Source organism: Equus caballus, chromosome 31 (assembly GCF_041296265.1).
Source record: "Equus caballus isolate H_3958 breed thoroughbred chromosome 31, TB-T2T, whole genome shotgun sequence".
Taxonomy (NCBI): domain Eukaryota; kingdom Metazoa; phylum Chordata; class Mammalia; order Perissodactyla; family Equidae; genus Equus; species Equus caballus.
In genome coordinates this window covers 16,049,880-16,062,642 of record NC_091714.1, presented here as the reverse complement: position 1 = coordinate 16,062,642, position 12,763 = coordinate 16,049,880, and the positions used below count along the sequence as shown (strand labels likewise).

The window sequence follows — 12,763 nt, the reverse complement described above, 5'->3', positions numbered from 1 at the left end:
TGGTTTTTATTCTCCACCTGAAGCCAGAGCTCTGCTTCCTGTGCAGGTTCCTAACAGGATTTGTCCAAATGGTCAGTCCCTTCCCAACCCGGACACTTCCTTTCTGAACAGATTGTGGGTTTTGAGGTTTGAATCAAGCCATGTGAAAAATTGCTATCGAATAGCCCCGGTGCCTCCACAATAAACATCAGCCAGCGTTTCCTGTTTTCATTCATGTTCTAAGTTGAATAACTGTGTCCCCACCCCCACCCCTGCAAAGAGATTGCCAAGACAAATAATTGTCGTGGCATGTGCAAGCATTTTCTTGCAAGCCTTTTTAAATATGCAGCTTTCAGAAGTCTGCATTACCTGCTTTTCAGGAATGTTAAATCAGAGTAAGTGCACTTGCTTCAAGAACACGTCTCTATTAAAGTCGCCATTAAGTAGTTCTTTAGCTCTTATCTCTTTTAAAATTTATTAAGAGCAGCAAATATGAGAAGGGAATAAATTGCTTACTTCAGATCACTAGGAAAACTTAACTTACAGGCTTTCTATGTTGACAGTTCCCAGGGAGTGCCTGAGAAATGGAACTTGCCAGTAAGGGTGGCTTGTCCCCTTCTCATATCAAAGCCTCTGAGGTACTAAGACACAGATACACAGCCCTCGAAGGGTCCATTTCCAAGATAATGCTCGTTGATGACACATCACCTGGTCCTTACTTTTGTATTACTAATGTACCTCAGCATACCTTTTCCATGCTCTCTGTTTTCCCTAGCAGCTGATATTTGAAAACAAATAACATAAAAGTGATTCCATGCAGTATTTCAGAACAGTTTTCAAAGTGTGAGAATTTGGCACTTTCTTCTGTTTTCCTCACATCATTTGCCTCCATATTTCCTTTGCCTTTGGAAGCCACAGCTTGTGGACCTTTATAACTGCATCCTGTTTTCTTCCTAACTGAAGTTTTCTGTTACTACTATTTTTTTTCCAATTTATCTCTCAAAATATGAAATGAAGCTTAGCTAGCCTATGTAGACACTTGAGATGGCCGTATCTTTATCAGATATGATATTTATACCTTGTATTAAAAGTGTTTTGGTGTTGTTAGGAAAAAGGTCTGATAGGGAGGAATAAGAACATATTTTTAATTCTGTTTAATTCTATTTTTTGTGTCTATCTACCTATCTCCATTGAATGGTAGACTTGACTTTATATCGTCATTGGCTCCAATTCTGACAGTTTCTTCATATCTTTGTCAGTTCATTCATTTATTCGCGCCAGGTACTGTGTTAGGTACTGGAGATGCAAAGATGAGTGAGATAGGGTCCCTGAGCTCCACGTGCAAGATGACACCTGAGTGTAAATTAGGATGCTAGGTGCAGAGGTAGATGTGGGCCCCACGAGGGAGAACCCGGGATGGGCGAGGGGCAGTAGCTCTCTCTGCCTGAGGGGATCAGGGCAAGCTTCCAGGAAATGCGACCTCTGAACTGAGGCTTGGACAACGAGTTAAAGAAGGGAGAGGGCAGAGCGGAATGTTCCAGGTGGGAGAAGAGGGGTGGAGACGACAAGTAACATAGTGTGTGTGAGCTCTGCAGAAAGCTGGATATTCCCGAAGCGTGAAATTTGAGGCAGAGCGTGAGGAAGATGAAGGCTGAGGTGTGTGCTTGAGGTTACGTTAGGGTGGCCTCAGGTTTGATGTTAAGGAACTTGGATTTTTTCCTTTAAGCAAAGTGAGCTGATGAAGGAAGGCGAACACGGTAACTAGGTTGTGATTTGTTTGTTCAGTGCCTACTCCATGCGTTGCAGGGTTGATCTCTAACAGACATGGTCTCTGTCCTCACGGAGCCTACAGTCTACCAGGGGAGCTTCAAGTGGAAACGTGCTTCCGGTTGGAAAGACCTTAGAGATCACGTAATCAAACCCCGTTATGTAAAATGTACGCAATGCTCTACTTCTGGCCATCGGGCAACATTGAACAGTTTTTCAAATAGCACAGCTTTGTAAAAAAACGTATGAAACTTTGGTTCCTTGAGTCTCTCCTCCTCAGAACTGATCAGACCAGAGAACGGGTCTTGGTAGTTGAAATAATGACTTCTCCAGTCATCACAGATCATTTCTCTTCTTGACAAATTGGCTTCTACTCTTTCTCTGTCCTTTATCTGTGAATCCCTTTGTTCCTTTTCCCCTCTCCTCCCCCAACTCTCTGAAACTCTGGAGGAAACCTCTTTGTCCCTCAGGGCCTGACTCTGTCATCACCTTCCCCAAACCTCCTGGGCAAAATCCATCCCTGGTGGCGTGCTGAGCTCCAATTCTCTGGAGTCCAGTAGCAGACGGTCTCTCTCACTACGTCCCTGGAGTGCTTAAGGTTAGGGACCCTAAGACTGGGCTTCTGCCACTGGGAAAAATGCCAAGACATAGTAGGAATTCAACAAATGCTGAAGAATTGAATATGATTTCTACCAAGTGGGAGAATTGTTCTTTTGGCAGTAATGATGCCAACCATTTTTGTGAGCTCCCACTAGGCACCAAAAACCCAGTAACTCAGTATTTTATGTGTGTTCTCTAACTTCATCCTCCCGGCAAGTCAAATGAGGATGTTGAGACTGAAATAGATCAAGTAACTCACCAGGGTTCAATTGATAATTATCACTGTTCAATTGTCAGCTCATATGCACAGCTGGGGGGGATTCTGGATCCTGTCTGTCTGCTTATCTCTCTGTGATACTAACCAGCAGGGCGGTCAACTGTAGTCCAGTACTCATGGCCTTGCTCCCCATCTTTTCCCCCACTGGGAGGCCACTCTATAAGGACTTTGGACAAAGTCATCTGAATATTCCTTTTCTGGGGTCCACCATGAGGCTAAAGTGAGCGTTGGTTTTACAGGAGTACCACTGAGGTAGACATTGTTATTGTCAATGGTTTTCTCCAGTTTTGACTACGGCTAATAAAATCACTAGACTTGCCCCAAATACTATATAAAAAGGAGTGTCTTTTACGTCTTTAAATTACTCTGCTAAATCGCTTGTTCAAAGAAAACATAATGAAGGAAAAAATGACTTTGTAGCTATCTCCATTCCAAATTGAATATTTTTAAAGGAATATTTTTCAATTTGTCAAAAGCATATCAACAGTCATAAAAATTTTTTATATCCTCTGGCACCATACTCTCACCCGTGGGAATTTATTCCAAAATATAATTTGAAAAAGGTTCGAGCTCATATGCACAGATATTTTGCAGCATTGTTTATGTTGGAAACAACCCAAACATCTAATAACAAGGGGAACAATTTTGTAAATCTTGGTACATCAACTCAACAAAATTATAAGCTGCCACATATAATCATAAATTTTGAATGTTTGTAGTACAGCAAGAAAACTCTGTGATAATTTTAAAGTAAAGGGGCAGACTATGAAATTCTACCTATTCTGTGAAAGTTATATAGGCATATGAAGGACTTAAAGGAAACTGTAAAGAATTAGAACAACTGTTGATGTATTTAGAGTTTGAAATTATGTGTGACATTTAATCATTTATTTCCTTAATTCTTTGTTTTTGAGGAAGATTAGCCCTGAGCTAACATCTGCTGCCAATCCTCCTCTTTTTGCTGAGGAAGACTGGCCCTGAGCTAACATCCGTGCCCATCTTCCTCTACTTTATATGTGGGACGCCTGCCACAGCACGGCTTTTGCCAAGCATTGCCATGTCTGCACCCAGGATCTGAACCGGCGAACCACAGGCCGCCAAAGCAGAACATGTGCACTTAACCACTGCGCCACCTGGCCGGCCCCCTGTTTCCTTACTTCTTGTTAAAATGTGTGTATTCAGTGAATGCTGGAGACAAATATCTTCCTTCGTTCACATTTTAAGTGTTTTTTATTTTATCTTAGTAGGTTTTTTTACTGCCAATTCCTATCTCTGGCTTAAATTATGGCCTTAGTAGTACTGTCAATAGATAGTTCATATTTCATAAATATTTACTTTCTATTACATTAATAGTATTCCTTTCTAGAGCAATGTGCTTTTTTTAATGGGCATTCATCTCACCTGGGGATCTTGTTAAAATGCTGATTCTCATTCAGTAGGTCTGGGGTACCTAGATTCTGCATTTCTAATAAGCCCCCAGGGGCTGCTGGTACTGCTGGTCCTAGAGCTCTTGTTTATGTGTGAAGATGCTGTTGCTGACCCAGTGTCACTACTATTATCTTGGAAGACAATGTTAGATGTTCTTTCTGCTGTGTCCATGTTTGCCACAGTAACATTTCCAGCACTATAGGGGTGGGGGAGGGGATGGCTAAAGATGCTCGTCTTCTGTGGTTATGGAATAAAGATGCTATCTTATGCCAAACTTGATGATCCACCTCCTTAAACCACTGAACTACCTGGAATTTTGTCAATCAACAGAAACGACCAGGTGGCCCTAAAATAACTAGTCCTCTATGCATGTTATAAAGACTGAGAAAGGATCTTCCATGGTAATCATGCTTTCAATGTCCTTTGATACAATTTGGCAACTGATTAAAAAATTGAAAATCCCATCTGTGTTGAGAAAAGCTTTGTTTTGAGTTATTTACCAGAGGGAAAATCTTGGCCTTGGCGATGAGTCGTTACACACGGTCGTGTGAAGCAGAGTGGAGAGCTATCTTTTTACGGAATGTGAGCAAGTAGAACATTTTCGAAAATCGCCTTACCTTTGCATATGAACAAGATGTAACCCAGAAGTAGAGGGGAATTTCAGCTGTCCTTGCAACGTGAGTCAGACCCATGATTGCCGAAACCTACTCTCGTTTTCAAAAGGTAATAGCAAGTGTCCGATCTGATTCTCCACAGTAACCGAAGCTGGCTTTGGCGCCGATATTGGAATGGAGAAGTTCTTCAACATCAAGTGCCGGGCCTCCGGCTTGGTGCCCAACGTTGTCGTGCTGGTGGCAACGGTGCGAGCTCTGAAGATGCACGGAGGCGGGCCGAGCGTAAGTCCCACCCTTCCTAATAAAACAGATTTTAAAATTAAGATAAAGCAGAATTCAGCATTTGAAACGTTCAGACCTGCTTGATCACTCCAGTTTCCTAAAGCAGCTCCTTTCTAACAAATCATCATTATGGGGCCCCTACAGTTTAGCAAGTTGAAGCAAATAGCAGCACCCCCCAAGTTATTTCTAAGCAGTGTTTTGGAAAGGAGCATCATGGAACCGCTTTTTAGTCCTAAGATTTATATCTGAAACTCGTGTCAACCTTTGATAACCCCGCATTAATGAGAGGAGTGAGGCTCTGGTTCCTGAGCAGAGAGCGTAAGGGTTAGAGTGATGGCTTTTGTGGGTGAGGTTTTTCACTGTTTGTACAGAGAGTTTTTTGGTTCACTGATGCTACATTGCATCAGATTTCATCTAAAACTATTTTCTTTCTGTTTCTGTTTATTATGGTTTCACTTCATAACTCTGGGATAGCACTGGATTGCTTAGTTCTAAGACAGCTTTGCTTGGAAAACACAAATTTTAATGTTTTTAAAGACTTTTGATATTAACCTATCTTATATAGAGAATTTACACACATCTGAAAAGAAATTCCTTCCACAGAAGGTTTAGTCTTTTTCTCTTTCATTTTTAGGTATTTCCAGAGGGAGAAGAAAAAAATGTTATACTGGTTAATCATTTTGGAAATAAAATAATTCGAAGTTTCTTTGTCACTTATATTATTAAGGTATTAGACAAACTGGCACATCTGATTTCTTCGTTGGTATACTTTATACACGAAAGTCATATCATCAATGACTAACTACATAGCAAAAATAAATAACAGATTTGCCATCATGAAACACCATATTGTGCATCATTTAATCATCTAAGCAATTCTTTGTCCTGGAGAAGCAGACATTATTTTATACCATTTTACAGATGAGGAAGCTGAGGTTGGATGGGTTTAAGGAATGTGGGCAGTGTCACCAGGCCAGCAGAGAGCCAAACTGGGACTTGGCTCCAAACCCCCTTCTCTATCCACTGTGAAGACCTGAATGTTAATGATGGGTAAACATTTTCTGAATCCCAATCCATTCATAATACCAGACACTTAAGCACCTCATTTTAGCCTAAAGCTTCATCGTTATTTCAAATGGAAAGTTGACACAACACATGTTATAAGACAGTGAATCCTAAAGAATTTTGATTTTGCCCAAAACACCACTTGTTGCTACAATCACTCTTTGACGTCAGACTTTGAATCTGTATACCAGCTTCGAGTTTCAGAAAACTATTTCTGCCGATATAAGATGCATTTGAAATTCTCCCTCTCTGTTTTGCACCCTGAAAATTGTAAAATCAAAGAGCTTCAACACTGGAAAGGGCTTCGAAATTGTCTAGTCTGGTTCCGTCTTTATACAGATGAAATGGCTGAGGTGCAGAATGATTCAGACGCTTGGTTAGTGTCACAGGTCCATTTAGGGGACTAATCAGATGTGAAATCAAGGTCTCTTGACTTCTAGTCCAGATTTTTTCCAGGCGCTGGTCTCTGTCCTGTAAAAATCCTCGACGCGATTTATAATCCTATTTCCGTTCATCTTAATGTATGTGCTGTTTCACAGTGATTGCGTTTTTTCCTCCTTAATTCTTTGTGCCTCTTCCACTTCCACTTAAAGTCATGGTTCCACGCCAGCGATGATGGTGACAGGGCTCAAGCTTTGCAGGCACAGATATGGAAGAGGAATCAGGAAGCTAGACGAAGCTTAGCATCCTTCTGCATCCTGTTGTTTTGTGAATGTATGTGTGTCTCCAACTCAACTCTGAACCCCTTGAGATTAAGGACTGTGTCTTATTAATTGTGTATCCCTAGTGCCTGGCAGAGTCGGTATCAAGGAAATGTTTTCAGTGATTGAATAATAAATGAACTTTCTCTTCTTAATCCTATATGTCATGTTACCCATCGCAGTGTCATTCCTTCATACTTGAAACAACTCTGTGGTAATGTTTTTGATCCATTATAATTTCTATTTCCTTTTGATATCATTACACAAATAACCATGGCTGCCTTTTATGTTTATTCAGCTTGTTTCTTTCCATAGTGTGTGCAGTGGAAAGTCCTGGGACCCTTGAACTTGCCCATTTTAGCCCCAATCATTTTAAATTCGTATTCTGTCTTCCAAAGTACCGACTATTCCTGGTGCAATATAAGAACTAATACTGTTATAATATGAAATATATATAATAATCTCATAATTTTGGATCCAAATATTCCTTTTCAATTAGTTTTTTAAACCCAATGTATTACGGAGGATTCTCCAGAAGCAATAGGATGTGTGTGTGTGTGTATATATATATTTTTTTTTTTTGAGGAAGATTAGCCCTGAGCTAACGTCTGCTGCCAACCCTCCTCTTTTTGCTGAGGAAGACTGGCCCTGAGCTAACATTTGTGCCCATCTTCCTCTACTTTATACGTGGGACACCTACCACAGCATGGCGTGCCAAGCAGTGCCGTGTCTGCACCCGGGATCCAGACTGGTGAACCCTGGGCCACCAAAATGGAACATGCGCACTTAACCGCTGTGCCACTGGGCCAGCCCCAAGGATGTATATTTATATAAAAAGAGATGTATTATAAGGAATTGGCTCATCTAATCGTGGAGGCTGGCAAGTCCGAAATCTACAGAGTGGCCAGCAGGCTGGAGACTCTGGAAAGCCTAAGTTCCAGTTCAGTCCCAGTCTGAATTTTCTCTTGCAGTCTTTTTGTTCTATTTAGGCCTTCAACTGATTGCATGCGGCCCACACACATCCTGGGGGGCAATTTGCTTTACTCAGAGTCCACTGACTTAAATGTTATTCTCATTTGAAAATACCCTCACAGAAACACTCAAAATAATATTTGACCAAATATCTGGGCACCCCATGGCCCAAGTTGACACAAATTTAACCATTACACCCATTATTGCTGATTTTTGTGTGTGGTGCAGAGACCAGATCTAATTTCATTTTTTCTATATAGTCATGTGCTGCATAATGACATATCGGTCAAGGACAGACCACATAGACAAAGATGGTCCCATAGGATTAGTACCATACAGCCTAGGTTTGTGTAAGTTCACTCTGTGATGTTCACACGATGATGAAGTCGCCTAACGACGCATTTCTCAGAAGGTGTCTCTGTCGTTAAGTGACCCATGACTGTGTTAATATCCAATAGGCCTGGCACTGTTTACTTACACAGTCCCTCCTCCTTCCTTGTCTTCAAGGCTACTTTGTGATAAATCAATTCTCCTCATGCTTGTAGGTCTTTTTCTGGGATCTCCCTTGCTCTAGTCTATCTAAATAGAATTGTGTCTATGCCACGCTGACACCCTGTAGGGCAAGCTCATCAGGTCCTTCACGTGTGCCTGGCCTGTTACTGGCTTTTTTCATTTCCCTGTGTATCTTAGGATTGGCTCAGGAAGTTTCACAAAGAATCTTAGGATTTTGATCGAATGGCATTAAATCCATAGATAAAGTTGGGGAGGTTAGACAGCTTTCCATCTAAGAGCATGGGATATTTCTTCCTTGATTTAGATCTTTTAAAATGTATATACAACGCATATACGATGGTGGTCCCATAAGATTAGTACCATACAGCCTGGGTGTGTAGTAGGCTATACCATGTAGGTTTGTGTAAGTCCACTCTATGATGTTTGCACAACGACAAAAATCACCTAACAACGCCTTTATCAGACCGTATCCCTGTCGTTAAGTGACACGGGCTGTATATTGCTTTTATATCCCATGACCTCTCTAAATTCTCTTATTAATTGTTCTAATTTAGCTAGAGATACCTTAGGGAGTTCTATGTGGCGATCATCCCTAAAAATAATGACAGCTGTTTCTTCTTTTCCCATCTTTATCCTTTTTCTTCTTGTTACTGACCAGTCTTCGTAGTTGCAATGCTGTATTAAATAGTAGTGACAGGTGCCATCCTTTTCTCATTCCCTATCACAAAGGGAATGCTTTTAAGAGGTCATCACTAAGTATGATGTTTTCTATAGATTTTTAGTATACGTTTTTTATCGGGTTAGGGAAATTGCCTTCTGGTCTTAGTTCGCCAAGTCTTTATACTAAATAGATATTGAATAATTGTCTTCATCTATTAGATGATATGGTTTTTCTCTTTAACCTACTATTGTTACAAATTATATTACTTATCTTTCAAGTATTAAATGAACCTTAGGTTCCTAGAATAAATCCAACTTGAGGATATATTATCTTTTTTGATGAATAATTACATTTTGCATATTGCTTTCCTAATGTTTTAAGTAGGATCTTTGTATCTATATTTATCAGTTAGCCACATAAATTGGGAAGGATTCCTTCTTTTTTATATACTCTATAAGGATTTTGTAACATTAGAATAATCGGTTTATTCAAAAATGGGAAGAATGCACCTTTAACACTGTCTGGGTCTGTTGCTTAGGGATGATGGATAAATTAATTTTTTTAATGAATATACAACTGTTTAGGTTTTCTGTTTCTTCTTAAATGAGTTTTAATAAAAGGTATACCCCTATGCATTTCTCTGTGTTTTTAAATGTATTGGTAGAAAGTAGATGATAGTATCCTATTAATTCTGTCTACAGCACATTCAGTTATAACATTTTTTCATTCTTTTTTTTAAAAATCTTACCAGAGTGTTGTCGATTTTGTTAGTCTTTTTAGGAACCAATTTTCAGTTTTATTGATCCTCTCTACTTTTTGGCATTTGTATACAATCCATTCTTCCTGCTTTTGCTTAATTTTTGATTCTGTGGAACTTTGCATGTGTGCAAGCTCAGCAATGCTTTACGTTCTTTTTTTAATCTAGCATTTTAGTTGTTCCAATTTTGTCTACGCCACTGCTGGAAAACCCTTCTGAAAATACTTCATTATGTTCCCACAAGTTATCGAAAAACAATTTGTCACAGAGGCAACTTCTTTCCAAAGGCTTTCTGATATTCTCAAGGTCTCTCCTACTGAGAGGAGAGTAAGTCACCACGTGCTCAGAGAATCCAAATGCCCCGTCGTGTTTCCCACCAAAACCAGCAGCGGGCTCCACACAATAACAGCGTGGGATTGTGGAAAGGTACTAGATTGGGGTTTCAGAACCCCATGATGTTCAGGTCCCCGTCTGCCTCTCATTTGCTGTGTAACCTTGGGCAAGACTCCTGCCTTCTCCCAGCTTTTTCAATTTCCCCATCTTTAAACTGCCAACCCCACAGGTTATTGTGAGTAACTAGGCCAAATAAAAGCAAAAGTAATGGCAATCAGGCACTCTGTGGAAGCTGCAGCCCCCAGCCTCCTGCCACCCACCAGCATGGAGTACCTCATCGGCATCCAGGGCCCCGACTATGTCCTTGTTGCCTCCGTCCCGGTGGCCGCTTGCAATATTGTCCAGATGAAGGACGATCATGACAAGATGTTTAAGATGAGTGAAAAAATCTTACTCCTATGTGTTGGAGAGGCTGGAGACACTGCACAGTTTGCAGAATATATTCAGAAAAATTTGCAACTTTACAAGATGCGAAATGGTTATGAATTGTCTCCCACAGCAGCAGCTAATTTCACACGCCGAAACCTGGCTGACTGTCTCCGGAGTCGGACTCCATATCATATCAACCTCCTCCTGGCTGGCTACAATGAGCATGAGGCGCTCCAGCTCTCTACTACATGGACTACCTGGCCGCCTTGGCCAAGGCCCCTTTCGCAGCCCACGGCTATGGTGCCTTTCTGACTCTCAGTATCCTGGACCGATACTACACACCAACTCTCTCACGTGAGAGGGCAGTGGAGCTTCTTAGGAAATGTCTAGAGGAGCTCCAGAAACACTTCATCCTGAATCTGCCAGCCTTCAGTGTTCGAATCATTGACAAAAATGGCATTCACAAGCTGGACAACATTTCTTTTCCTAAACATGGCTCCTAACGTCATGCCCTCCTTCACACTTGCCAGGGAACTTTTTTGGATGGGCTCCTTTATTTTTTTCTACTCTTTGGACCTGCACTCTTGACAGGTGGTTAATTCAGAATAAAGCTGCATATGGACAAATTGAAAAAAAAAAAAAAAGTAATGGCAATCACTTCACAGTGGTTTAGAATTTATTTAGAATGATGATGCACTTTGTGTAAATTGGGTATTTAATCATTTACAGATTACACTTTATGCTGAGATAATGGGCAACAGTATGAAAGGTCATAATATTGGGTCAAATTAGAGTCACCTGAGGAGTTTTTAAATCTTACTGGTCCTGGGTCCCCCTCCCAGAAGCCCTGGTGTAATTGGTCTGGGTGGGGCCCAGGCCCCAGTGTTTGGTGAAATCTTCCCACAAGACTTTATGTTCGGCCGGGGCTGGCAGTTCCGTTTAGAGGAAACAAAGTGTGCTTTTAAATGTACCTTCCCCCAAAGCGACCATGATTTGTTTTTCCTTCAGATCTGTATCAATTAGAGTAAGCATTTTAATCCGATTATTCTTAATTTTGTCTCTTGTCTCAGGTAACTGCTGGCATCCCTCTGAAGAGAGAATATACAGAGGAGGTAAGAGTGGCTGTTTAAAAGGCTAATGTGAAGAATCATTCCGTTCCGGTTAACCACTGGCTTGCAGTTGATTCTCAATCAGTGAATGCGTCCTAGACCCGTGGCCTCTTAGTGCTTTTCCAAAAACCCAAGAGGGAACGGGTCGGGGGAAGAGATGAGATCCGTTCCGTTAACTCTTCGATCTTGAGAAATGGTGGATGCAGGCTTTCTGTGCGGTCCCCACGCCCTGGGCAGCCATCAGAGCGGGAGCTCACAGTCTCCAGCACAGAAACAAACATGAGGCTTATTCCCACGTGTTCTTTTGATATGGAAAAAGCTGACCTTGGAGGATACACAATTGGCTTTATGACTTGCTGAGGCTACCCGACTGCTTTCTGTAAACAGACTTCGATTTACTGGCAGCAGTACCTCTTGCCTCCTACAGGTGGCACCAGGGACTGGAGCAGAGCGTAGCTGGACAGCGCTGCTCGCCCTTCCTGGGCCTTGTGCCTTCCTGTCCACCAGCCTTCAGAGCGTGGGCACCTCGCTTATGTGCTGGCCGACAGTCAGCAGCAGAAATAGCTGCCTGGCTCAAAACCCAAATATGCCAAGGGACCCAGAATAATCTTAGAAATGATTTCGAAAATGAGCCTCCTCCCTCTGCAGCCATCTTTCTTGGAGGAGAAAGTGATTTATAGTCTTCTTTCATAGCTCCTAGGACAGTAAAGTGAGCAAAGACGGAAGCAATACCCGCCCGAGTGGGCCTGCCAGTTTCCTTTGGCCGGTTTGGTGGGAGGAGATCCATGGGGTCTGGTTTTCTTGCAGAACATCCCGCTGGTGGCAGACGGCTGCTGTAACCTTCAGAAGCAGATTCAGATTACTCAGCTCTTTGGGGTTCCAGTTGTCGTGGCCCTCAATGTCTTTAAGTAAGTTAAGCCCCCTGCTTTAAATGCGGCTATTTCACTGGGCCACCCTGTGAACTGTATTTGTGTCTCATGGCTGTTTGGTCTTTCTCTGCTTCATCTCAAAGTATACAGAAATACTCAGCTCTTTCTGTTTGTTTGGTTGGTTTGATTTAGATTGGTTTCATTGTAGCTAAAGTGTTCTCAAATGTTATTAGGGAGATGAAATCTATATAGTCAGTTACCATTTCTTTGGCTTTTTTTTTTTTTAATCCCACCCAGCATTTCTGTCTGAAAGACTGGATGATCAAAGAGAAACCTTATGGAATTTTCTCGATAAAACCCTTAACAACTTGAAATATTTGCGTCCTGTGAGAGGATTTTTTTCCCAT

The 12,763-nt window shown here is 41.5% G+C and overlaps 1 protein-coding gene and 1 pseudogene across 3 annotated transcripts in view; both read left to right on the top strand.

The window, feature by feature from the left end:
- The window catches only part of MTHFD1L (methylenetetrahydrofolate dehydrogenase (NADP+ dependent) 1 like), a 191,436-nt gene that overhangs the window by 110,802 nt on the left and 67,871 nt on the right, over positions 1-12,763 (top strand). For all 3 annotated transcript variants that reach the window (XM_023633058.2, XM_023633056.2, XM_070256470.1), the window contains exons 21-23: positions 4,808-4,947; positions 11,449-11,490; positions 12,295-12,395. In XM_023633058.2, the coding sequence (XP_023488826.1) occupies positions 4,808-4,947; positions 11,449-11,490; positions 12,295-12,395 (283 nt within the window). The remainder of the gene's footprint in view (positions 1-4,807; positions 4,948-11,448; positions 11,491-12,294; positions 12,396-12,763) is intronic.
- LOC100060323 (proteasome subunit beta type-2 pseudogene) lies at positions 10,202-11,018 on the top strand (annotated as a pseudogene).